This window comes from Oryza glaberrima, chromosome 1, assembly GCF_000147395.1.
Source record: "Oryza glaberrima chromosome 1, OglaRS2, whole genome shotgun sequence".
Lineage (NCBI taxonomy): Eukaryota > Viridiplantae > Streptophyta > Magnoliopsida > Poales > Poaceae > Oryza > Oryza glaberrima.
Window position 1 is genome coordinate 34439268 of NC_068326.1, and position 23988 is coordinate 34463255.

Here is a 23988-nt window from a genome sequence, read left to right on the forward strand (position 1 = left end):
GTCTGTACTTTGAACCCAGAACACAGACTAAATTCTGTTATGGTCTGGATTTGTGCAGCGTCTGGATTGGGCGGGAAGTTGTTCGCCGTTTGGCGCTCAGAATTTGGGGAGACGGGAGGTCTAGGGATTGCTTGGGAAGGACTAAATCTCGGCCCATCAGCATGGATGGGCTGCTAAAATGAACCGAAACTACACAGAGATGGGCTTTGTCAAACATGGACCAAGAGATTTACGAACAGGATTGAGGAGAAATTGGCCCTTGAACTCGGCCTACTAACTTAACCGAGCACCGCGCGATCACGTTGACGCTCTGGGTCAACCTGTTAGTTTACTTTGAAATGGTCTTCGGGTCGAAATTCGAAAATCACATGGGCAGTTACTTTTAACAGATTGAGTTTTTCCAAGATAATCTTATTAAATGGAACAGACTGGATCACTGAACAGAGAGGAGGGGTCACATTCTCAGCGATCATTAACCACTGGTTACATAATCAGAAATTAATATTACTTGTTTTGTTTTTTTTTCTCTCTCTGTCTATGTCCTGTTTTTGTTGTGTGATCATGGTGTAAGGGCATTTTCAAACCAATGACTAGAATGGTGTCCATAGCATTAAATAAGTTGTCACCTATGACAAAAAATGATGTAGCAAGTGAATAAATGAGGAAAGAGAAGAAAATCATGTCTTGTATGAGACATGGTTCCTACACAACATCCAAGATATAATGTGAGATAAGTAGCATTAAATTAAAGTATGAAATAATGGTGTTTGCATTGGAAGAGTAGTGTCTAGTCCTAGTTTTTTGATGATGTGGAGTTTATGGAAACCATGTTTAGTGTTATGGGTTAGGACTGCCCTAAGGTCATTCCCAACCCAATGACTAGAATGGTGTCCATAGCATTAAATAAGTTGTCACCTATGATAAAAAATGATGTGGCAAGTGAATAAACGATGAAAGAGAAGTAGCATCATGCAAGACATGGTTTCTACACAATATCCAAGATATCATGTGAGATAAGTAGCATTAAATTGAAGTATGGAATAGTGGTGTTTACATTGGAAGAGTAGTGTATAGTACAAACCATGTCTAGTGTTATGGGTTGGGACTGTACTAAGGACTGGATTCCCCGCAGGACGTTGGTTGTTTCCATTTCCGTTTTTGCTATGGCAGACGCTGTCCTTCCATCAAAAAACATGGCAATTTCGTTATTGCTGAGAGATTAACTTACCTTAATCAAAGTTGCTAGTTGCTACCATTTGTCAGTCAACACTAAATACTTTATTAGAAGGTGGGCATGTACACTGTTCATTGAGTACACAAGGCTTTGAGCGTTTACCGATCTTACTATAATCCACAAAATCAAACATGACCTGGCTGTTTAACTAGAAGAGAGTATTCTAAAGATCAATTGCTGCAAAAATATGAGTGTATTAACCGCGTTTGACACGATCTTGAGTCGCCATGTTACCAGCTAGCATTCCACATGGTGATCTACGTACTGAGAGAGGAATTTAAACTCTCGAGATGGTGTACACTCTTATTTACATAAAACTTAAATAGTTATAAAAAAGTGAAAAAAAATAAAAAGATGTATTAACATATAATATATCACTTCACAACCATGGAAGTTAAAATTTAACCTTCATAAGTCATAAAAAAAAATAAGTTAAATTATAGCTAGTTAATGTATATTTATAGTAAAAAAATCGTCGAAACATGTAGAAATTAAATTTGATTTTTCATGTTTATAGAACGATCTATCATATATTATACTGTTTTGTTTAATATTTTATTTTTATAACTATTTAAGTGGCTGATATCCCTCGAAAGTTTACTATGGTTTCCCTCTACGTACTGCTTCTTCAGAATAAATAGCAGTGTACATTCATCATAGAACCTCAGCTCAAGCTCTCCTCGCAACAAAAACTAGCAGCAAAGATCGAGGCTGCCACCTCCAATGGCGGATCGAAGCCATGCCCATGCCCTTGCCTTCCTCGTCCTCGTCGTCCTCATGCCGCAAATGGCGTCCCCGGGCAAGCTTCCACGCTTCACCATGGGCCCGAGGACGAATAAGCAGCTCCGGGACTTCTTCAAGAACCATGGGTCGGACATGGCCGACCTCGTCCCGTCGGGCCAGGGCGGCCATGAGCAGGGTGGAGGCAGCTCCTCCAACGGGCAGAGCCAGCAGGGCGGCGGCGACAGCGGCGGCGGCGGCGGTGGCGGCAACCAGGCCCCGGCCACCAACGCCGGCATGTACGTCTTCAGCTACGGCATCGGCACGCCACCGCAGCAAGTCTCCGGCGCGCTCGACATCTCCAGCGACCTCGTGTGGACCGCGTGCGGCGCCACGGCGCCGTTCAACCCGGTGCGCTCCACCACGGTGGCCGACGTGCCATGCACGGACGACGCGTGCCAGCAGTTCGCTCCGCAGACGTGCGGCGCCGGCGCCGGCGCCGGCGCCTCCGAGTGCGCCTACACCTACATGTACGGCGGCGGCGGCGCCAACACCACCGGGCTCCTCGGCACCGAGGCGTTCACGTTCGGCGACACCCGCATCGACGGCGTGGTCTTCGGGTGCGGACTCAAGAACGTCGGCGACTTCAGCGGCGTGTCCGGCGTGATCGGCCTCGGCAGGGGCAACCTCTCCCTCGTCTCGCAGCTCCAGGTCGACCGCTTCTCCTACCACTTCGCCCCCGACGACTCCGTCGACACCCAGAGCTTCATCCTCTTCGGCGACGACGCCACGCCGCAGACCAGCCACACCCTCTCCACCCGGCTCCTCGCCAGCGACGCCAACCCGAGCCTCTACTACGTCGAGCTCGCCGGCATCCAGGTCGACGGCAAGGACCTCGCCATCCCGAGCGGGACGTTCGATCTCCGGAATAAGGACGGCTCCGGCGGCGTGTTCCTGAGCATCACCGACCTCGTCACCGTCCTGGAGGAAGCAGCGTACAAGCCTCTGAGGCAGGCGGTGGCGAGCAAGATAGGGCTGCCCGCCGTCAACGGCTCGGCGCTCGGGCTCGACCTGTGCTACACCGGCGAGTCGCTGGCCAAGGCGAAGGTGCCGTCCATGGCGCTCGTCTTCGCCGGCGGCGCCGTCATGGAGCTGGAGTTGGGGAACTACTTCTACATGGACTCGACCACCGGGCTAGCGTGCCTGACGATCCTGCCGTCGTCGGCCGGCGACGGGTCGGTCCTCGGCAGCCTGATCCAGGTAGGCACGCACATGATGTACGACATCAATGGCTCGAAGCTGGTGTTCGAGTCGTTGGCGCAGGCGGCCGCGCCGCCGCCGTCGGGGTCATCCCAACAAACTTCGTCGAAGACGAACCAACAAGCGGGCGGGCGGCGCTCGGCGTCTGCCCCGCCACCGCTGATCTCGCCGGCGGTATTCGTGATCCATTTCATGTTGGTCGTGGTATACATGTTTTTGTGAACTTATACCTGACCGTTACATACTCCCTCCGTACCACTTAGTACAGTCTTTAAGACTATTTCTTGAATTTAAAATTTTCATATACTATAATATTTTTTAACAAAATCATAAGGTGAAAATAAATTTAAATGATAATTTAATGATATTATTAGTATCAAATAAAAATTAAATTATAATAAATTATTTATTGGTCAAATATTTAAAGAGTTGAATTTTAAAATGTCTACGAGTCTTTATAACTGGGGCGGAGAGAGTATGTTATAACACCGAGGTAATCTCTGGGAAATTATATATCCTACTTTATGTTGCAGACTTGTAGATTTCACCAAGGTGATTCATTTTGTCATTGTCAAAAAAACTGATGTATTCTGATTGTTTAGTTCTCCAAATTAGCGTATGCGTGTTGTATATATAATTATTAAGCGTCGTTACGGTACAGCGGTCAGTACCAGTACCGCCCGGTACCAATATCATGACCGTTGGATCTGGCTTGATTGATCCATCGGCTGGTAGAGTTTGGTACCGGGCGGTACCAATTCTGCCCCTAGTGCATTACCACGCGGAGAATTGAGGTGGAAGGGCAAAAACGTAACTTCGCGTGCAAGTCCTCTTCCGATCAGCCGTATTCCTCTTCCGGTAACCCTAAAATCCCGATCTGCCGCCGCCGTATTCCTCTTCCGCGTCGCCGCCGTGTTTCTCTTCCGCTCCAGCGCCCTCGTGTTCCTCTTCCGCCCCGTCGTCGCCGTGTCCGCCACTGTCGTGTCCTCCTTCGGCGCCGTGAGATTGGCCTACGCATCGTCGGCGGCAGCAGAGGCGGAGGCGGATGAGCCAGCGGCGGAATATGCGGTTGCAGCGGCCGAGGATCCGCTCCGGTGGCGGCAGCGGCCGAGGAGCCACCCCGATGGCAGCGCCGGAGTAGGCCGTGGCTGAGGCGCGACGAAGGAGGAGACGACGGAGGAGGAGGAGGCACACCCATTTTCTCTCCCGATCCTACCCTTCTCAGATTCAACGGTTGGATGATTTTTGGTACCGACTGGTACTAGTACCGCTCGGTACATTCCGCTGGACGGTAAAAAATCTCATAATTATTTTGTGGGGAAAGTGCATTTAAATACTTTGCAAATATGCAAGTTTAAATTCGACTTTTACAGGTTGTAATAAAAATAGTTGTGATTTTATAGTAACTAATTTCAGTTTGACTTGTTTGTATTATTACAACATTTGAAAATCAAAATTTGACTTTGTATGTTTGTGGAGTGATATGTCTCATATTAATATATCTTTTTTTATTTTTTAAATAACTTTTTAGGTGTCATTTTACAAAACCGGCCTGAAATAACCATAGAAACCAAACGCGGAAGAAACGCCATAAAAGATCAAAACATATATAATGATTGTCGACAGGGGATACCCGTAGACCGATTAAATAGGGTATTGGGGTACATTGGTACGAGGATCTACACGATACGACATCAAGAAAAACAAGAAGACGAGGATTATACTGGTTCGAACCACTCATAAGGTAATAGCCATAATACAATTTATATGAGATTGATATGGAAAAAATCACAGATTACAATAGAAGACCAACGATCCCAAGTTTACCGGCGAGATCATTGTCGAGATGGTTTCGACGAGATCTCCCGGCGAGTAGGCTTCACGTCCTCCGGGTTGTAGACTATGGTGGTGGTGTTGGCGCTATGATTCAATACCTTGGGACCCTCTAGGGGGTGTGTCTTTATATCGCGAATCACCTTATTTCTATCTAAGTAGAATTTGGAGATACCGAACCCAGCACGAGTAGGACTCTGTTGTTCACTTGCCCCTGAGAATTGTTTTCATAATATCTCGTCGATTTTCTTGTCATATACGGAGACGTGTCGTACATACAAAGTTATGCCGTACCCGTATATTCCATAAGTCGTAGGATAGAAGGTATGCATTATCCATAACCATGACAATGATGATATTGAGGCACGATATTTACTAACGGAGTTCAGCCGAAACCTACATATTGGGGCCATTGATTATGAGCGTCTCTCTCCAATCCAACATATTACAACGTATCAAAGTTATAACGATCCTCGGCTGGATATCGCCGGCAATAGAACTCGATCTTTATTTAAGAGAGAGCCTAGAAGAAAGTCCAGCTCTTATTATGTTCATAAAACCTACTAAAACTCTAAACTATAAACTGTAACCGACTATATACATATATTCGATACAAAATCTAACATGATATGTAAGAAATGAGTAGATATCCACTCAAGCGATGAAAATCCATCTCCCTATCCCGTGTCTCTTGTGGACTTATTTTGATTTTTAGAATTTGTGAAATGGAGTGAATCGCAGTCACAGGTCTACTGGCAATTACTATATTATATTTCTTTTGTTATTGGGTACAATAGATGCATGTTTGAGGTGTAGAAATTAATAGATGGGCTAAGGCCTATTCGAAGATTAATTCTTTGGAAAATCACAAAAGCCCACCTCATGGTATGGCATGCATGTGGAGTTTAGTACCACCTTGCTTATTCTAGGAGAGGGGACCTCCTTAAAAGGGAGGATGCCCTCCTAGCCACTTGAAGCATGTGTGGTGGAGAGAAGAGAGGGAACACGCGCTCGCTCGCCTGGCAGGGCAGGCGGCGGACGCGTCGAATGGTCCGCAAAATTTGCTCCTCACCGCAGTTTTGTTTTGCTGCAGGAAAATTCGGATTTGTTTTGTTTTGGAAACATTCCGAAAAATCCGGTGTCCGGATAAGTTACGCGCGACTTATCCGGTTCGGTTACGTGGAGTGGAGATCATGCGAGCGCCCTGATCAAGCGACCTATCTCTATATAAACCGAGCCGCCGCCTTCACGCAAAACACACGAAATCAATCTAGGGTTTGCCTCCTCCTCTGTGCTGCGGCGTCGCTCGTAGACTACTCCATCCCGCTCACCGGCGTGCACCTGCGATCGGGAAAGCAGGTCTCCGGAACCTCTGCCTTCGACGTCTTGCACCGGGAGAAGGCGGCAATAAGGTTTTTGGGAAGCGCTTCGCGCGACTGCTCCCTGTTCGTCCGCGACGGCTCGCCTTCCTCTCCGCTCGCGTGCTGCGTGCCTTCGTCGACGCTCGTAACCGCGAGTAGTTCCTGCTGAGCAACCGGTCTTTCCGCCACCTCGGTACGTGTTCGACATGTTGCGCATATTTGATCTATTCATATTTTACTGCTTAGTTTACATGTGTAGATCTAATGATGCGTTAATACTAGTATAAATCTGTAATGTCATGATTTATTTATGGAATATATTAAATTATTATATTTCTATATTCTCGAACATGAGGTGCTGTTTGGTTTGGCCAAATTTAGCCCGTATCTGATCGCAGCGTAAACAGATGAAACAAAAGTTGGTAACTGTGCAGAAGCAATACAGGTCGCTCCCATGCACCATTTTTTGTCTGTGATAACTCATAACAGTAACATGCAAAGAAGTACTCCCATCTACCAGCTGAAATCAAGAGATTAACCTTGTTGTTGCAGCCGTAAAAACACACTACTAATCTGTCTGACTCTAATACCATCCGAAGAGATCAATGTGGTAATCTGGCTAATTGGCAATTGACGGTGCAACCGAGACGAGACACATCGTTTATAAGGATTACATAGAACACGAAACTCTAATCCCAAATCAACCTAGCTTGCTTGCACTATTACTGACCAGTGGTCAGCATGGCGACCAGCGCTTCACACGCGCGTGCACCGCTGCTCCTCCAGCTGCTGATGTGTTCGTGTTTGCTTCTCTCTCCCGTGGCGGCCGACCGGGCGGCGTACATCGTCCACATGGACAAGTCCGCCATGCCGGCGCATCACTCCGACCACCGCGAGTGGTACTCCGCCACCGTGGCGACTCTGACTCCCGGTGCGCCGCGCGGCGGCCGTGGCGGGCCGCGGATCGTGTACACCTACGACGAGGCGTTGCACGGGTTCGCGGCCACGCTCTCCGCCTCCGAGCTCGGCGCGCTCCGCCTCGCACCGGGCTTCGTCTCGGCTTACCCTGATCGCCGCGCCGATGTGCTTCATGACACCACGCACTCCACGGAGTTCCTCCGTCTCAGCCCGTTCGGTGGGCTGTGGCCGGCGGCGAGGTTCGGCGAGGGCGTCATCATCGGCGTGATCGACACGGGTGTCTGGCCGGAGAGCGCGAGCTTCGACGACGGCGGCATGCCGCCCGTGCCGTCGCGGTGGCGCGGCGAGTGCGAGGCTGGACAGGACTTCACGCCCGACATGTGTAACCGGAAGCTCATCGGAGCGCGCTACTTCAACAGGGGCCTGGTCGCCGCGAACCCGACCGTCACCGTCTCCATGAACTCGACGCGCGACACGCTAGGCCACGGGACGCACACGTCGTCCACCGCCGGCGGGAGCCCCGCGCCGTGCGCGTCCTTCTTCGGCTACGGGCGCGGCACGGCGCGCGGCGTGGCGCCGCGCGCGCACGTCGCCATGTACAAGGCCATGTGGCCCGAGGGCCGGTACGCGTCCGACGTGCTGGCCGCCACGGACGCGGCCATCGCGGACGGCGTCGACGTCATCTCCATCTCGAGCGGCTTCGACAGCGTGCCGCTGTACGAAGACCCCGTGGCGATCGCCGCGTTCGCCGCCATCGAGCGCGGCATCCTCGTCTCGGCCTCAGCTGGCAACGACGGCCCGAGGCTTGGCACCCTGCACAACGGCATCCCGTGGCTTCTCACCGTCGCCGCCGGCACGGTGGACCGGCAAATGTTCGCCGGATCCATCTACCTCGGCGACGACACGCGGAGCACCATCACCGGCATCACGAGGTATCCAGAGAACGCGTGGATAAAGGACATGAACTTGGTGTACAACGACACCATATCAGCGTGCAACTCGTCAACGTCGCTGGCAACCCTAGCACAAAGCATAGTCGTGTGCTATGACACTGGGATTCTGCTCGACCAGATGCGGACGGCGGCGGAGGCCGGCGTCAGCGCGGCCATCTTCATCTCGAACACCACCTTGATAACCCAGAGCGAGATGACCTTCCCGGCCATCGTCGTTAACCCGAGCGACGCGGCGAGCCTACTGAGCTACATCAACTCCAGCGCGCGGCCGACGGCGACGATCAAGTTCCAGCAGACGATCATCGGAACGAGGCCGGCGCCGGTGGTCGCCGCGTACTCCTCGCGTGGACCGTCGCGGAGCTACGAGGGCGTGCTCAAGCCGGACATCATGGCGCCGGGGGACAGTATACTCGCGGCGTGGGCACCCGTTGCTCCGCTGGCGCAGGTAGGAAGCACCGCCCTCGGCAGCGACTTCGCCGTCGAGTCCGGGACGTCAATGGCGTGCCCGCACGCCGCCGGCGTGGCGGCATTGCTGCGGGCGGCGCACCCGGACTGGAGCCCGGCCATGATCAAGTCGGCGATGATGACCACCGCGACCGCCGTCGACAACACGTTCCGGCCGATCGGTGACGCTGGCCACGGCGACGCCGCGGCGAGCCCGCTGGCGATAGGCGCCGGGCAGGTCGACCCGAACGCGGCCATGGACCCGGGGCTGGTGTACGACGCCGGGCCGGAGGACTTCGTGGAGCTCCTCTGCTCGACCAACTTCACCGCCGCGCAGATCATGGCGATCACGCGGTCCAAGGCGTACAACTGCTCCTTCTCCACCAACGACATGAACTACCCGTCCTTCATCGCCGTGTTCGGCGCGAACGACACCTCCGGCGACATGAGGTTCAGCAGGACGGTGACCAACGTCGGCGCAGGCGCCGCGACGTACAGGGCGTTCTCGGTGTCACCGAGCAACGTGGAGGTGACCGTGTCGCCGGAGACCCTGGTGTTCACCGAGGTGGGGCAGACGGCGTCGTTCTTGGTGGACCTCAACCTCACGGCGCCCACCGGCGGCGAGCCGGCGTTCGGGGCGGTGATCTGGGCCGATGTGAGCGGCAAGTACGAGGTGAGGACTCACTACGTCGTGCTATGACGGTCAACCTTGGTCTTCTAGTCATGTCGGACTTCTGTGTGCTGGTCGGAATAATGTCGTGGAACAAACATCCATTCTTATGGATTGGGATCCTCTAACATGATATTCGAGGAACATGATGATTGAGATGTGGCCCCACCACTCATGGGCCCACCTGTCAGTGATCATGTCACGTAGCAGTTCATATCAAAGGATCCGGATCTCTATTTTACACGCCATTACGGTTACAAAAGGCTATTACACAAGCATTAAGTGAACCCCGTCACCCCACAATTTTCTTTAAGTTTATATAAACTTGAGTTTATTACAAGAGTTCTTATCGTCGTTTAGAGAAGGCGGTACTAAATCCAGGCCGTCTATCTCGCACAATCTAAGGGTTGGAATTGCTTTGTACCATGTGGTACTACGTCCCCAAGAGAGGATTTCGAACTATGGGTGGAAGGGTAAAATTGTACTTTCGCGTATACACTCTCGTTTCTATCGGTTTATCTGACACAACCTCAGCGTACATCGCCGCCGCCGCAAATCGGGGATGAATGGAGACGCCTCAAATCCGGCTTGATGCTAGCTCATCGATGCATTCGGTGCCAATGCCCTACAGGCCGGTACCTATATCGTTCACGTGCTCAACCCAAATCGAAAGCCCCGCCATGAAGTTCGATGACGCGGACGGCCACCATCGGCACCGATGCCATGGACTGTGAGGACGCTGCATATTCATGAGGAGTTATATGGCGGAGTGGATTTTGATCCCTCGAGGGGATGTCCCCTTATTGTGTGCATGCTACTCAAATGGTTATAGGAAAAAAAATGAAAAAAATTGAGAAGATGTATTAACATGTGATATAGCACTCCACAAACATGCAAGTTCAAATTCAATTTTACATCTCACAACGAAAAAAATAATTTTAACTGTGAATAATGTTAACTAGTTGTAGTTTAATTTGTTTTTTTTCGTAACGAGATGTATAAGTTGAATTTGAATTTATATATTTATGGAGCGATGTATCACATGTTAGTACATGTTATATATTTTTTTAATTTTTTTCATAATCATTTGAGTGACATGCAACAAATGAGGGATATACCCACGAGGGATAAAAAGAGTTACCCTTAAATGACAACCGACTACTATCATCAGCGCTGAGATAGCGTGGATGCTGCCGATGCCCGGTATGCTCTTTTTTCTCCTCAATACTTGCGCATTCCACATTCATAAAAACAAGGCTTCTAACGACACCAAACAATTCATAACAACGAATTCAAGACACTGCGGGCTATGATCGATCCATCGAGGAAACAAAGCATGAAAAACGTATATTTAGCACACTTGCACAGCCGCTTGCCTTTGCTGATCCCAGCCTTACGGTGGCCTTGTAAGCCTTAGGCCCAAATAGGTACGTTTTTTTTTTCTAGTTTTTCCCTATTTTGTGACATAAAAATAGATCGAAACTTTATATCCAAAATTTTGTATTTAAAGACTTTGATTTCTTTTACTATTTTAGCCGTTTTAAATATTTTTAAATTCGAGTAAAATTTTGTATTAAGGAGGGCGAGACACCACCTCTCCCCCTAAGAACACGCGCGGATTAGCATCCCTGTACGAGGAATTGTTCAAGACCGCAAGCTAATCTAGTACTCCCTCAATACTCGTAAAGGAGGACGTTTAGGATAATATTTAAGTCAAACCTTGGGAATATAAATCATGAATAACTCTCAAGTTGTTGAGTTTGAAAATGTAAAAATTATATGAATAGATTTGTCTTGAAAAATACTTTTATAAAAGTATACATATATCACTTTTCAATGAATATTTTTATAGAAATAAGAAGTCAAAGTTGTGTTTTGGAGACCATATCAATGTCCTAAACGACTTCCTTTGTGAGTATGAAGGGAGTACAGTTCATTTATGCGTCCAGGGATCAGTTACTACATCCGTCTTAAAATATAATAATTTTTTGCTATAAATCTGAACACATAATTATTTTGATTCATAGCTAAAAATATTTATATTTTAAGACGGATGAAGTATTAGTTAAGCTACCGCGCCGTGCATGGCAACACGACGAAACACCAGCAGCACCCCCGTGATTTTGGGTGTTCCCCGGTACGCCTCATGGCGAGACTTGATATAAGTGCATCTGTGCATGGCTCGCGAGACCTGAAAACCGTATATGTGGGCGTGTGGTTGAGAACTTGATTGGGATGATGATGAGACCCGGTGGGTCGAACAACAAGCGTACGTAGACGAGCCAACGCGCGTACGCCATTTTTCCCGGCCCTGCGTCACACGGCACTCTTGTCCCGTATCCGCGCCCCGCGTTCGCATCGATCGATCAACCAGCCAACCGCCCCAGATATGGCCTCTCGCGCGCGCGGGGACCCAAGCAACCACCGGGCAAATCCAACGCCCAATTCGTCGAGAGATTTTTCAGCTGGTGCGTAGACGTCGCTAACCCCCATCGCCTGCTAGTATAATAAAATGACGCCTACGTCGTTCCGTGCCTGAACCCGTGGCACAGCTACGTACGTACGTGCGTGCTCGTTACACGTATATGGCGGCGTCGCTGGCAATCGTTGCCGTGGTCGTCGCGCTGTGCGTGGCGGCTGCCGCGTCGGCCGAGACGGCGACGTACATCGTGCACATGGACAAGTCGGCAATGCCGAGCGGCGGCGGCGGCGGGAACGGGTCGACCAGCCTGGAGAGCTGGTACGCGGCCACGCTCCGGGCGGCGGCGCCGGGCGCCAGCATGATCTACGTGTACCGCAACGCCATGAGCGGGTTCGCCGCGAGGCTGTCCGCCGAGCAGCACGCGAGGCTGAGCCGGTCCCCGGGTTTCCTCTCGTCCTACCTCGACGCCCCCGTGACGCGGCGCGACACCACGCACACGCCGGAGTTCCTCGGGGTGAGCGGCGCGGGGGGCCTGTGGGAGACGGCCAGCTACGGCGACGGCGTCATCGTCGGCGTGGTGGACACCGGGGTGTGGCCCGAGAGCGGGAGCTACCGCGACGACGGGCTCCCGCCGGTGCCCGCGCGGTGGAAGGGCTACTGCGAGTCCGGCACGCGGTTCGACGGCGCCAAGGCGTGCAACCGGAAGCTCATCGGGGCGCGCAAGTTCAGCGCGGGCCTCGCCGCCGCGCTGGGGAGGCGGAACATCACGATCGCCGTGAACTCGCCGCGCGACACGGACGGCCACGGCACGCACACCTCGTCGACGGCCGCCGGCTCGCCCGTCCCGGGGGCGTCCTACTTCGGCTACGCTCCCGGGTTGGCACGGGGCATGGCGCCACGCGCCAGGGTGGCCGTGTACAAGGTCCTGTTCGACGAGGGCGGGTACACGACGGATATCGTCGCCGCCATAGACCAAGCCATCGCAGACGGCGTCGACGTGCTCTCCATCTCGCTGGGCCTCAACAACCGCCCGCTCCACACCGACCCTGTGGCCATCGGCTCGTTCGCCGCAATGCAGCACGGCATCTTCGTGTCCACCTCAGCCGGCAACGACGGCCCGGGCCTCTCCGTCCTCCACAACGGCGCGCCGTGGGCACTGACCGTCGCCGCTGGCACCGTGGACAGGGAGTTCTCCGGCATCGTCGAGCTCGGCGATGGCACCACCGTCATCGGCGAATCGCTGTACGCCGGCTCGCCGCCGATCACCCAGAGCACTCCACTCGTGTACCTCGACTCCTGCGACAACTTCACCGCCATCAGACGAAACCGCGACAAGATCGTGCTGTGTGATGCACAAGCTTCCTCCTTTGCTCTGCAGCTTGCAGTGCAGTTCGTGCAAGATGCCAACGCGGCCGGCGGGCTCTTCTTGACCAATGACCCGTTCAGGCTGCTGTTCGAGCAGTTCACGTTCCCGGGCGCCCTGCTGAGCCCGCACGACGGGCCGGCGATACTGCGGTACATCCAGAGGAGCGGCGCTCCGACGGCCAAGATCGCGTTCCGGGCGACGCTGCTGAACACGAAGCCGGCGCCGGAGGCGGCGGCGTACTCGTCGCGCGGGCCGGCGGTGAGCTGCCCGACGGTGCTCAAGCCGGACATCATGGCGCCTGGCTCGCTCGTGCTCGCGTCGTGGGCGGAGAGCGTGGCCGTGGTCGGGAACATGACGTCGCCGTTCAACATCATCTCCGGGACGTCGATGGCGACGCCGCACGCGGCGGGCGTCGCGGCGCTGCTCAGGGCGGTGCACCCGGAGTGGAGCCCGGCGGCCATCCGGTCGGCGATGATGACGACGGCCGCGACGCTGGACAACACCGGCAGGTCCATCAACGACATGGCCCGGGCGGGCCACGCCGCGACGCCGCTGGCGATGGGGTCCGGCCACATCGACCCGAACAGGGCGGCGGACCCGGGCCTCGTCTACGACGCCGTCCCGGGTGACTACGTCGAGCTCATGTGCGCCATGGGGTACAACCTCTCGGACATCAGGGCCGTGACGCAGTGGTCGACCTACGCCGTGAACTGCAGCGGCGCGTCGTCGCCGGACCTCAACTACCCGTCGTTCATCGCCTACTTCGACAGGCGCAGCGCCGCCGCCGCCGCGGAGACCAAGACGTTCGTCAGGGTGGTCACCAACGTCGGCGCCGGCGCGGCGAGCTACAGGGCGAAGGTGAAGGGCAACCTGGGTGGGCTCGCCGTCAGCGTCACGCCGAGCAGGCTGGTGTTCGGGAAGAAGGGCGAGACGCAGAAGTACACGCTGGTGTTGCGCGGCAAGATCAAGGGCGCGGACAAGGTGCTGCACGGGTCGCTGACGTGGGTGGATGACGCCGGCAAGTACACGGTGAGGAGTCCGATTGTGGCAACGACTTTGAGCTCAACACGGCTGTAGACTCTTCTTTTCACTCTTGTGTACTGTAGCGTGCAAGTTGATTCACATATCTGAAGTTCTGAACATGTTGTTCGTCTCTAGCTGTTGTGCAAATAATGCTTTTGGTGGTTAGTTAGTGCAGTCCGTGAGTTTTGGTATATGCTGCTCGAATGCCCCAGTAATTGGCATAAGTATTTATGTTCTTGCTTTTGTTCAAAGGAACTGTTAGAAGCCCTAAAATATGTCCTCTATAGAGCTAAACTATTGGAATTATGTCAAAAATCACGTCTCCAACAGGTTTCCAAAGGTGCACCCAGTTTTTATGCACGTCCAGTCCTGATGCCCTCGTAAGTATAGACTTCAGGCGCCTCGCGGCGCCTCATTTTGATGTCAACGTTAATATAAGAGGATATTTGGCCAGAAACAGTTGGAGAGGATTTGCCTACCCTGATGCCATATTTCTAAGTTTTTGAGAACCAATAATATGTGATCTCTTGAAGGAGGAGATGATTTTTGGACCCATGTTTTTTCACAGCCTCAATCCAAGATTATTGAAAGTTAAATTTTGGATCACTCTTGGAGGTACTTTAAGGCCCCATTGAAATACAATAATAATAAACATATGAATAAGAAAAACTTAATGTTTTGATAGGAATACATATGAAAAACACAAAGAAATACAAAACAAAAGAATGACCATTTGAATAAACTAGAGGAAATATGTACTCCTAGGAATTAGACGAGAGAGAGACTAAGAATAATAGCCAGAGATTAAAGCTCTTCCTATCTTTTCTTTAAAATTTACGCACAAAGCCATTCCTAAGAAATTTTGTAGGATTTATGAAGTTCCAATCTTTTGTTGCAAAGGGCCGAACAGAAAAAAATTCTATAAATTTAGATCCTCCAAAACACATCCACAAATCCCTTGAAAAGGAGGTCTAAGAATCGTTGCTACTGTGCTGAAACGGATTTGGCCCGTCATATCGTCAATCAACAAAGATGCCCAATGCCCGCATGCATGTCGTTCCGGATCCCCGTACAGGGTGCATGTGCATGTGTGGTCATAAGCAAACATGATTGTCGATAGAAAGAAACGAAATGAACGTGCTATTGCCAGCTTGTCACCTAAAGCAATAGAGCATGAAAAGTTCACCGATTGAAAGGGAAGGTGCTAATTGGATCTAATTCTTATTCTAAGCATCCTGGTATCTAGTCATTTTTCATCATGAGATAAATACCATAGAGATAATGCAAAATATATGCAGCTGGGATGAACTATACCTAATTCGAACTATATCATTTTTTTTGTGCAATATTGAAACTGTACAAAACTGTACATACCAGCAAAGCGCTCACAACTTCAAATATCAAGAGTGTAAGTTCCATTGCTTAAATTCATATACGTATCAGTAGATTGTACACTACCAGATTGTGTTTGCTGCGTAGATTTTGGTGGGAGTGTCTTGTTATGTTGTTCGCCACCGTCCTCATATGGTAACACGACCACAGGAGCAGCATGTATAGATTCCCACCGTTCCTTCATGAAGCTCATGAACGCCTTGACCATCTCCCTCCGGAATTCTAGTTCCCTCGTGAATTGATCAAACATAAAAAATGCAAGAACATATTTGAAAGGAACCACAAGAAGAACAGCAGATGATGCTAGAAGAACAAGAGCAACCTGAGTCGTTACCTGTCATATGATCAAACAAGAATTATCAAGAATTACTTACTCGTATTTGTTATTTTTAGTTGAGAATGAGATTTATTTCATCATACCTCAGGTTGGCCTGCTAAAAAGATTGTGCGCATTTTAAGAAGAGAGAGATTCAGGTTCTGAAGATAATTCTCCACTGAAGCCATTGCCTCTTTAAGAGCTATAATCTTTTGGATTGTGTTTGAAGGTGGTTGATCTTTTATTGTCACTTTGCCAAAAGATCTACCCAACCGACCTTGTTCTTTCAGCCCTTTCAGGGCAAGCATGGAAAGAGCCAACATCATCAAGGAAAATGGAAGAGCATAAGAAAGCATGTTCCTACATATCATAATAAATACAGAGAAATGTTAGAAAAATGATGCTTGTACAATACTGGAAGACACAATATTTAGTTGGAAATAAAGATAAAACATGTAAATGAACCAGCAAATGATGATCAATGCCCTGCCAAGCATTTTGTCTATAATTTCTCAAAACTTTCATTTTGGATTAACTGTACACAGTTTGGATGCAGTTGGCAAATGTCCCAATCAGTGAAATTTGAAGATATTCAATTTATATGGCAGGGTGAATTTTCAAATATTGAGTATATTTTCCTATTAATGCAGCAATACTTTTGAATTATAATTTACAACCAGGCACAGCAAAAAAAAAAAAAAGAAGAGTCAAACACGATAACTACCTTAGCAAGGAAAACAATCTACACCCCTTTTCACAACACATATAATCCCTACTCTGAATTACTTTAAGTTGATATTCAATGCATTGGAGCAGTACAACAACTCAACAAGAAAAGGATACATGCGTTAAGTGAATTACCTGAAGATAATAGTATAAACCACAAGTAGAAAACAAGCGGTTGTACGAGGATTTTCCCAGCGTTTGAGCTTGTAGAATTTTTCACTCACTATTGCAAAAGGAAGTATAAGCTCCTGATTCATGAAACAAGAGATACATTATAAACATGAACCCCCTGCCTAAGAACAAGAGATTTCCAACTCAACTGAAAATAAATCGGTATTTTTTCTACCAAAACTTCAGCAAAGAAATAATATTTCCAAAGCTAAATCTCTGATTGAAATGAGAGTAACCGTGCCAGGACAAACCACAAGTATAACGAAACCTAAATAAACCATATTGTTTTTGTAAGCCATGCAACTGGATGACAGACATGTACCTTGAAGAGGTCAATGTTGCTTGGAATACCTTCAATAGTAGCGGCAACAATTGTGGCCTGTGTCCTTTCAACTATTTTGCTCTTCTCTTTACAGGCAACCATAGCCTTTTCTACAAGATTTTTATCAGCTACAACTAAAGATTTGCTCAATATTACACCATGCTTAACTGAGGAGTTTCTCCAAAAGTTGGCCGAGTGGCTGGATGTCCAACTGGGAGATGTCATCCACTTGCGCAAGTATACACTACCATCTATGTCAAAAATATGAGCATGGGCGCTAGATGAGTCTTCTGAAGGTCTATGCCACTGAGATGCTCTTTGACTTGCTGCTTTGGAGTTCGTAACAAGTGGCCCGCCCCAGAACTTAACCGCTAAAGTCTGAAGCACAACATCACCAAAAGGTGCATTTGACAGGTATGAGAACTGTACTAACTTGGCTGGATCTTCATAAAGTCTACGTATAAATTGCAGAGACTGAAGCCTTGCAATACTATTTGCTGCACTACTTACAGCTCTTTTCTTGCCTCTGTGGGCACCATATACATGATGAATTGCTGGATCATCATCCCTTGGTCCATATTCATTAATGAACCTATACACAGAAATGATTTCACTAATGAATGCGAGCCATACATCTCGTCTCATCTCTCCACCAAAATCAACAAACTCCAATGTCCACTCATTTGACCTGTCAACAATCAATCAGTTACTTTGAGATTACACTAAATGCATTTTATCATTACAATTAAATAGCGCGGACAATATGCTAACACAAATCTGCAATTTATAATACAACTACAAACCAATAGAATAATCAATATGTTTAACAATATTGCACCAATAGAGAAATGGTAACAAATCAAAGAAATAACAGATCCTCCTGACTATAGTGAAATGCCAAGTATTTGTTAGCTAATAGTGGCCAGCAGTGATTTCACAAATGGAGTACTATGGTGTAGTTTGGTATGGTTACACCAATCAATTTGGCAGTAATCAGTTCTAGTGTTCTCCTAGCAATTTGTAGATAGCAACTTAATAGTGAAAATGGTCACCGTGGGGTCATTTTTTTTTTCAATAGTGAAAATGGTTCCTCTAGAGAGTAACCAGGCATACTCACACTGAACCAGATGAAACAGATACGGCAGAGTCGAACAATCTGGATCCAAATGGTCCAACCTTTGCTTTCTCAACCCTTGAATTACGATCTGTAAGGTCAAGCTTCAATGGTTTATTGGTACTTGTCAGTCCAATGGCCTGCCAATATCAATGTAAAGGTGGAGGAGTTGGGCCCAAAGTCATCACATCTTGCGAAATTCCAAAAGAAGCCACAAGTAGAATTGTTAAAGGGGACCATGATTCACAAATTACATGATCAACAAAACTTTCATTTTTTAACTGACTTATTTGATGAAAGAAGATGTTCTATCATTGTACAGCTTATCTATTTATATTTACGTGAGTGTTAAAACAACATCAAGTGGTATTACAGAACATAGAACATTTTTTTCCTTTGCTATCATAACATGGGAAATATTAGAGAGAACCGAGATCAGTATGATGCTTAAGCATGCTTGACAAAAGGGCCATCTGTACGGATAGCAACAACAAGTGATGCATATTTTTAAATAACAGACGAAATCACTCTTAAAAAAATACACACATTCCAAGTATTAATTCATACCTCAAAATAGAGTGCCTTGTTGGTCAAGGTTAAGTGTCCAGGCCACGCAGTGTTTTCTTCCCATTTCAGAACAGGTCTTTTTCTACTAGAGCCTATGCATAGGACTTGCTCATCGGACAAAAAATGATCTCCACTTTTATGTGTTTGCCTCCCATGATGAACTCTGCACAGGTACCAGTGATCACAGAAGCCAAACATTCAGCATATAGAGTAATACTCCCTAGGAGCATATGAAAATGATAGTTGAAATTGTGAACTATAATTAATAGTTCAAATTGGACACAGAATCTGACAACATGATCACGCTTTACCAGATTAAAGTGACATATAAATACATTATTATTTTGATTTATGATGGTGGTAAGAGCCATCAACAGCCAAGCAATCAAATCTCTTGCTGGCCTAAGATCTAAGCCAAAAGTCTAAATAAAGAGATGTATCATGTAACCTGAAGTTAGAAATACATTTCCTGAAACTTGAGAAGCTTAAGTGTGATTACAATCAGAAAAATCAGCCGAAGATGTAAAGGTGATCTTACTTCAGAAGTTCACCAAGGTATGTTGTCCATATATCTAAAGAAAGCCCCTTTTCAGAACCGACAAGGGCCCTGAAGAGATAATGAGCCGTTGAAACATCAGCTACACCTGCCACAGCAGGGGCAATTCGGACAAAGGCATCTTCTCCAACAAGTCTTCCCTACATGTTAACATACAAACTCAGAAATTCATTTCTTGTAATTCCAGTAAAGGAACTCAGTGATATTGCATGAATTTAAGTTTTCCACAAGGACAACAACGCGTACATATACAGATGAATTACACCTCACCAGTATAGAATAGTTATCTAGTGAAGACTCTGTGTCATCATCTTCACCATATGGATCTTCCCACGCAAGCATAGTCATAAATATTAGCCTTTGGAATGCAAGCTCCTGCCGAACAATTCAAGTAAAGGTACTTACCAAAAACTAGAACTGGCTAAAAAATAACAAGTGCAACAAGCATGCAATAATGTTGTGTTAACAGACAGGGAACTTGGCTTAAGGAGTGTGGAGCACTGTAGCACATATTACACTTCATCGAAACAACAATACTGATTAGTAACTATTTTACCTTCAAACTTGGATGCAAATCAGAGTTATCTCTTGACAAATAGCGGAAGCAACAATACTCAACCAGATTTCGAGCATCATTCTGAACATGACTAGGAGCAAGAGCTTCAAAGATCCTCTGCACCTTCCTCCCCGTTAACCCATTCAACCTGAAAAAAAGATCATGTAAATGGGTGAAATTCAGGACAGATCCCAGACCATCCATGAGCTCGTATTATATATATACTTCTCCAACTGCCCTTTTGAACTGTTACCAATTGAATCCATTTCTCACTTACCCAATCAGCAACATACACGAAATTTAGAATGACAAGACCATACATGGACCAATCAACCTGATTCCATATGTAAATTTGTGGGATGCAAGTTGCTAGGATCAAAGCCATGCCAGTGAGCATGGCTGCTCCTGTCATCCATGCTGCTAGTCCTTGTTCCACAGACAGCAAGGTAGGTATCTATCAAAATCTACCATCTGAATTTAGCCAAACCAAAAATTGACTGTCGCTACATACTAAGTCACATACTCACATTGATCATGGGATCTAGCAACTCTCAGACCATCATAAAGTAGGTGAAGCATAACTGTAATGATATACGAACTGATTGAGATAGGTCCACTCGTTTTTCTACAAATCTAGTCATTACTATTATCATCGTGGCTACAATGAACAATCAACCGTGGAAGCGCAATCGGAGATAACTTTTACCAACCTGGCAAACTGCTCGATGGTGACGACAGCGTCTAGCGAGAGCCAGCCACGACCGACCCGCCGTTCGACGGTGATCTCCGGCACCGCGACGAGCGCCTGCTCCTCCAGCGCCTCCTTCCGCCGCTTCTTCCTCCCCTCCGCCTCCTCCTTGCTCCTCCCTTTCTCCCGCGCCGCGTTCGCCGCGTCGGCGATGGCGCCCCTCGCCCGCGACAGCCACGACCGCACCCGCTCCTGCACCGCATCTGCCAGGCCCACCACACCACACCACACCAAACCCCAGCGATCAGCGCGGCGACCGACGCACACACAAACACACATGGTGGGGGTGGTGCGGGCGCTCACCTGCGTCGACGTCGGGGATCCGCCACTGGGAGCGGAGGGCGAGGGGCGGCGGGGGTGCCGCGGCGCGGCGGCGACGGTGGTGCCCCCCGCCAGCGACCCTGCGGCGGGGGAGCGGCGTGAAGCGCGGGGGCTGGAGCCGCAGCTGGAGCATGGTGGCGTCGCCGCCGCCGCCGCCGACGATCGGTGGGGGGCAGCTAGTGGTGGTACGGAGGCGGGCGTGCCAAACTTTCCCTCGATTCCATTGGCTGGGAGTGGGAGCTGCACGTTGTCTCGCACTGCTTGCTTGCTTGCTACAGTTTGGGAAGCGGACTAGCGGAGAGAGGCAGATGACGCTTCTGGACTCTGGACTCGGGTGTGTGGGGGAAGAAAAAGACTTTGCCCTCTTCTCGTCTTCTCCATGTGATATGGCTGCTTGTTTGGGCGTGGGCGGTGGGCCCCACCCGAGAGATTATCCAGACGAAATGAATGAGGCCGTCATCACAGCCTGTCAGGCCGTGTTCGGATGGGCCGAAATCTAAGACCGGTTCACGTGAGGAATAAGTTCACTGTAAGTCCCTTTATTTGTCGCCCAGCCCAATTTTCGTCCCTACAGCACAAACCCGGATAGAACGCATCCCCCAACTTACAAAACCGTGCAAATAAGGTCCCTCGGTGGTATAGTCCCTGGTTTTAGCTGACGTGGCGCTCTTTGACTAGGTCTTTATTCAATGTGGCATCGACGTGGCGCTTACGTGGCAATTCGATCCGAAAGAAATAAAATCTATAGTACCCACATGTCAAAAGATGGTGGGACCCACATGGGAACTCTAAAACTAAGAGAGGAGAGATTTTTTTTTTTGTTTGTTTGTTTACCATCCGACCTCGCTCTAGCCGTCGACCACCACGCCGTCGACAGGGACGATCTCGCCGGCCCTGACCGCGACGACGTCGCCCACGCGGACGTCGCGCACGCTGACGACATCGCCCGTCGTCGCGAGGACCGCCTTCGCAGGTAGCATGCCCATCAACGACGACATCTCGGCACTCGCCTGCAACCTCGCAACGTGAGTGTTCGTCCAGGTTTGTGCAAGATTGCCATGGATTTGGTGAAGAAGACGATAACATTGACATGAACCTTTGTGCATGCCAGTGTCTCGAGCCATTCTGCGGTGGTGAAGAGGAAGACGATGGCGCGGCAGAGCGCGCCGGCGCCGGCGATGAGCATGAGGACGTTGATGTCGAGTTACAGCTGGCTCGCCGCGGCGAACCCACGGCGCACCATCGGCGGCGCGCCGGCGACGACGGCCGCCACGGCCAGGCACTGCAAGGGAGGGAAGAGCCACTCGAAGAAGGAGGCCATGAGGAGGACGCCAGAGGCGACGATGTACGGGCTCGGCCACCAGATGACCATGCCGCTGCTGCCGTAGGCCCACACCGACGCCTCGAGGCCGGCCTCGTTCAGCGCCTTCACTGGACTCCAGACAAAGACGGCGACGAGCCGACGACGACTCGATTACGTGAGAATCTTGCGCGAGAATCGCATGGAGGATTAATGGCGCGCGCGCGGTGGCTTACCTATGGCGGACTCCGTGGCGGCGGCGGGGTCGTGCTCGACGACGGCGGCGCAAGAAGCCGATAGGAGGAGTGGAGTGGGCGGCGGCGGGCGAAGCCGGCAGGCACACGGAGCAGCGACGGCGGGCGGAGCAGCCCGGTGGAGCTGAGCGGGCGGCGGCGCGCGAAGCCGACAGGAGGAGCGGAGCGGGCGGCGGCGGGCCACTGGCGGAGCTGAGGGCGGAGCAGCGACGGGCCGCGGGCGGCACCTCTCCTCCCGCCGGTCAGCGCCCCGCGCCCCTCCGGCCACTGCCGCAACTTCTCCCCCGCCGTCCGGCCGGCCGCTCCGCCCACGACACGCCGCCGCTCCTCTTCTCCCCCTTCTCCCCCGCCGCCGGTCCGGCCGCTGACCGGCCGTTCCGCCCACGACACGCCGTCGCTTCGGCCGGTGACCCGCCGCCGCCCGCCCCTCTCTGCCTCCGCCCCGCCGTCGCCCGCTCCGGCCGCGCCCACCCCGCTCCGCCGGCTGGAGACAGAGAAGAGGGAGAGAGGGGTGACAGAGAGAAGAGGGTAGTGAGGATGACGTGTGGGTCCCAGCATTTATTATTATTTGTGTGCACCTGACATGTGGGTCCTATGGATTTTTTTTCGAATCGAATTGCCAAGCGCCACGTTGGACGAAGACCTAGTCAAAGAGCGCCACGTCAGCCAAAACAAAGAGCGCCACGTCAGCCAAAACAAATAAAGGGACCTAAAGTAAACTTGTTCCTTCCCGTGAAACATCCACAAGTTTTGGGCCTCGTTTCTAAATGGGCCTGAATCCCGGCGTTGTTGTGTATGGGCTGTAATGTTACTGGGGGGGGGGGGGGGGGGGGGGGGCGGGGATAGATTCCCCGAGGCCGCGACAAAGGAAGAACGCCACCATTCGTCCATGTCCAAAGCAGATGCCAGTATGCCACCAACTAATTATTAACACAACAGATGCTTGTGCTAAATGGTTCTTTCCTCATGAAGACTCAGATTTTATTTCAATTTTCGTTAGCACGTTTTTCAAGCTACAAAGTTGCTTTAAAATGTTAAATTTATCCATTCATCATGTTTATAATAATTAAAATTTAATTAATTATGTGTTAATAGCTTTCTCGTTTTTCTTTGAGCCAACCTTTTTTTTTAACGGAAAACAGCATTAGAGTGCGCTTTTTCATTGAATAGAGTAGGAGAAAATACAACACCTAAGAAAAAAGAAAAAGATCACCGTGAGCTGTACACGAGCGCGGAGCCAACCTAATTTTTATCTCCATCAGTTTCAAACACCGGCGTTGTGGAATTTTTTTTTTCCAAGTTCACTTGGCAAATGGAAGCACCTGTCGCTGCGTATCTGTGGAAAACGGCCCGGGGCCGGGGAAGGCGACGACTGAGGAGGGCGTAGCCGCGCCCGCGCGCAGAGGCGTCCATCTCACCCACGACAGCAGAGCACGGCATC

General features: G+C 50.0%; 3 protein-coding genes and 1 pseudogene across 4 annotated transcripts; 2 read left to right on the plus strand and 2 right to left on the minus strand.

Annotated features, from left to right (window-relative positions):
- Positions 1–1918: 1918 nt before the first annotated feature.
- Positions 1919–3535, plus strand: LOC127760511 (aspartic proteinase nepenthesin-1-like). The gene has a single exon (XM_052284786.1). It carries the CDS (start codon positions 1958–1960, stop codon positions 3434–3436), a length of 1479 nt encoding a protein of 492 aa, XP_052140746.1. The 5' UTR covers positions 1919–1957; the 3' UTR covers positions 3437–3535.
- A 3614-nt stretch (positions 3536–7149) lies between these two features.
- LOC127757306 (uncharacterized) lies at positions 7150–15259 on the plus strand. Its single transcript, XM_052282841.1, has 2 exons — positions 7150–9396; positions 11913–15259. The coding sequence occupies exons 1-2, from the start codon at positions 7150–7152 to the stop codon at positions 14256–14258; spliced, it is 4593 nt and encodes a 1530-aa protein (XP_052138801.1). The 3' UTR covers positions 14259–15259.
- Positions 15260–15497: 238 nt separating this feature from the next.
- LOC127777297 (uncharacterized) lies at positions 15498–21589 on the minus strand. 2 transcript variants are annotated; one of them, XM_052303880.1, is made up of 12 exons: positions 20635–20745; positions 20452–20505; positions 20202–20350; positions 19925–20072; positions 19639–19743; positions 19351–19508; positions 18813–18975; positions 18249–18385; positions 17132–17819; positions 16774–16886; positions 16017–16272; positions 15498–15930 (listed from the first exon to the last, which is right to left on the minus strand). In XM_052303880.1, the coding sequence occupies exons 3-12, from the start codon at positions 20213–20215 to the stop codon at positions 15598–15600; spliced, it is 2115 nt and encodes a 704-aa protein (XP_052159840.1). In that variant the 5' UTR covers positions 20216–20350; positions 20452–20505; positions 20635–20745; the 3' UTR covers positions 15498–15597. The 2 variants fall into 2 exon arrangements, with proteins under 2 accessions (XP_052159840.1, XP_052159836.1); XM_052303876.1 differs by lacking the exons at positions 20202–20350; positions 20452–20505 and adding an exon at positions 20976–21589 and having other exon boundaries at positions 20635–20875.
- A 234-nt stretch (positions 21590–21823) lies between these two features.
- LOC127757401 (cadmium/zinc-transporting ATPase HMA3-like) lies at positions 21824–23987 on the minus strand (annotated as a pseudogene).
- Position 23988: the final 1 nt, after the last annotated feature.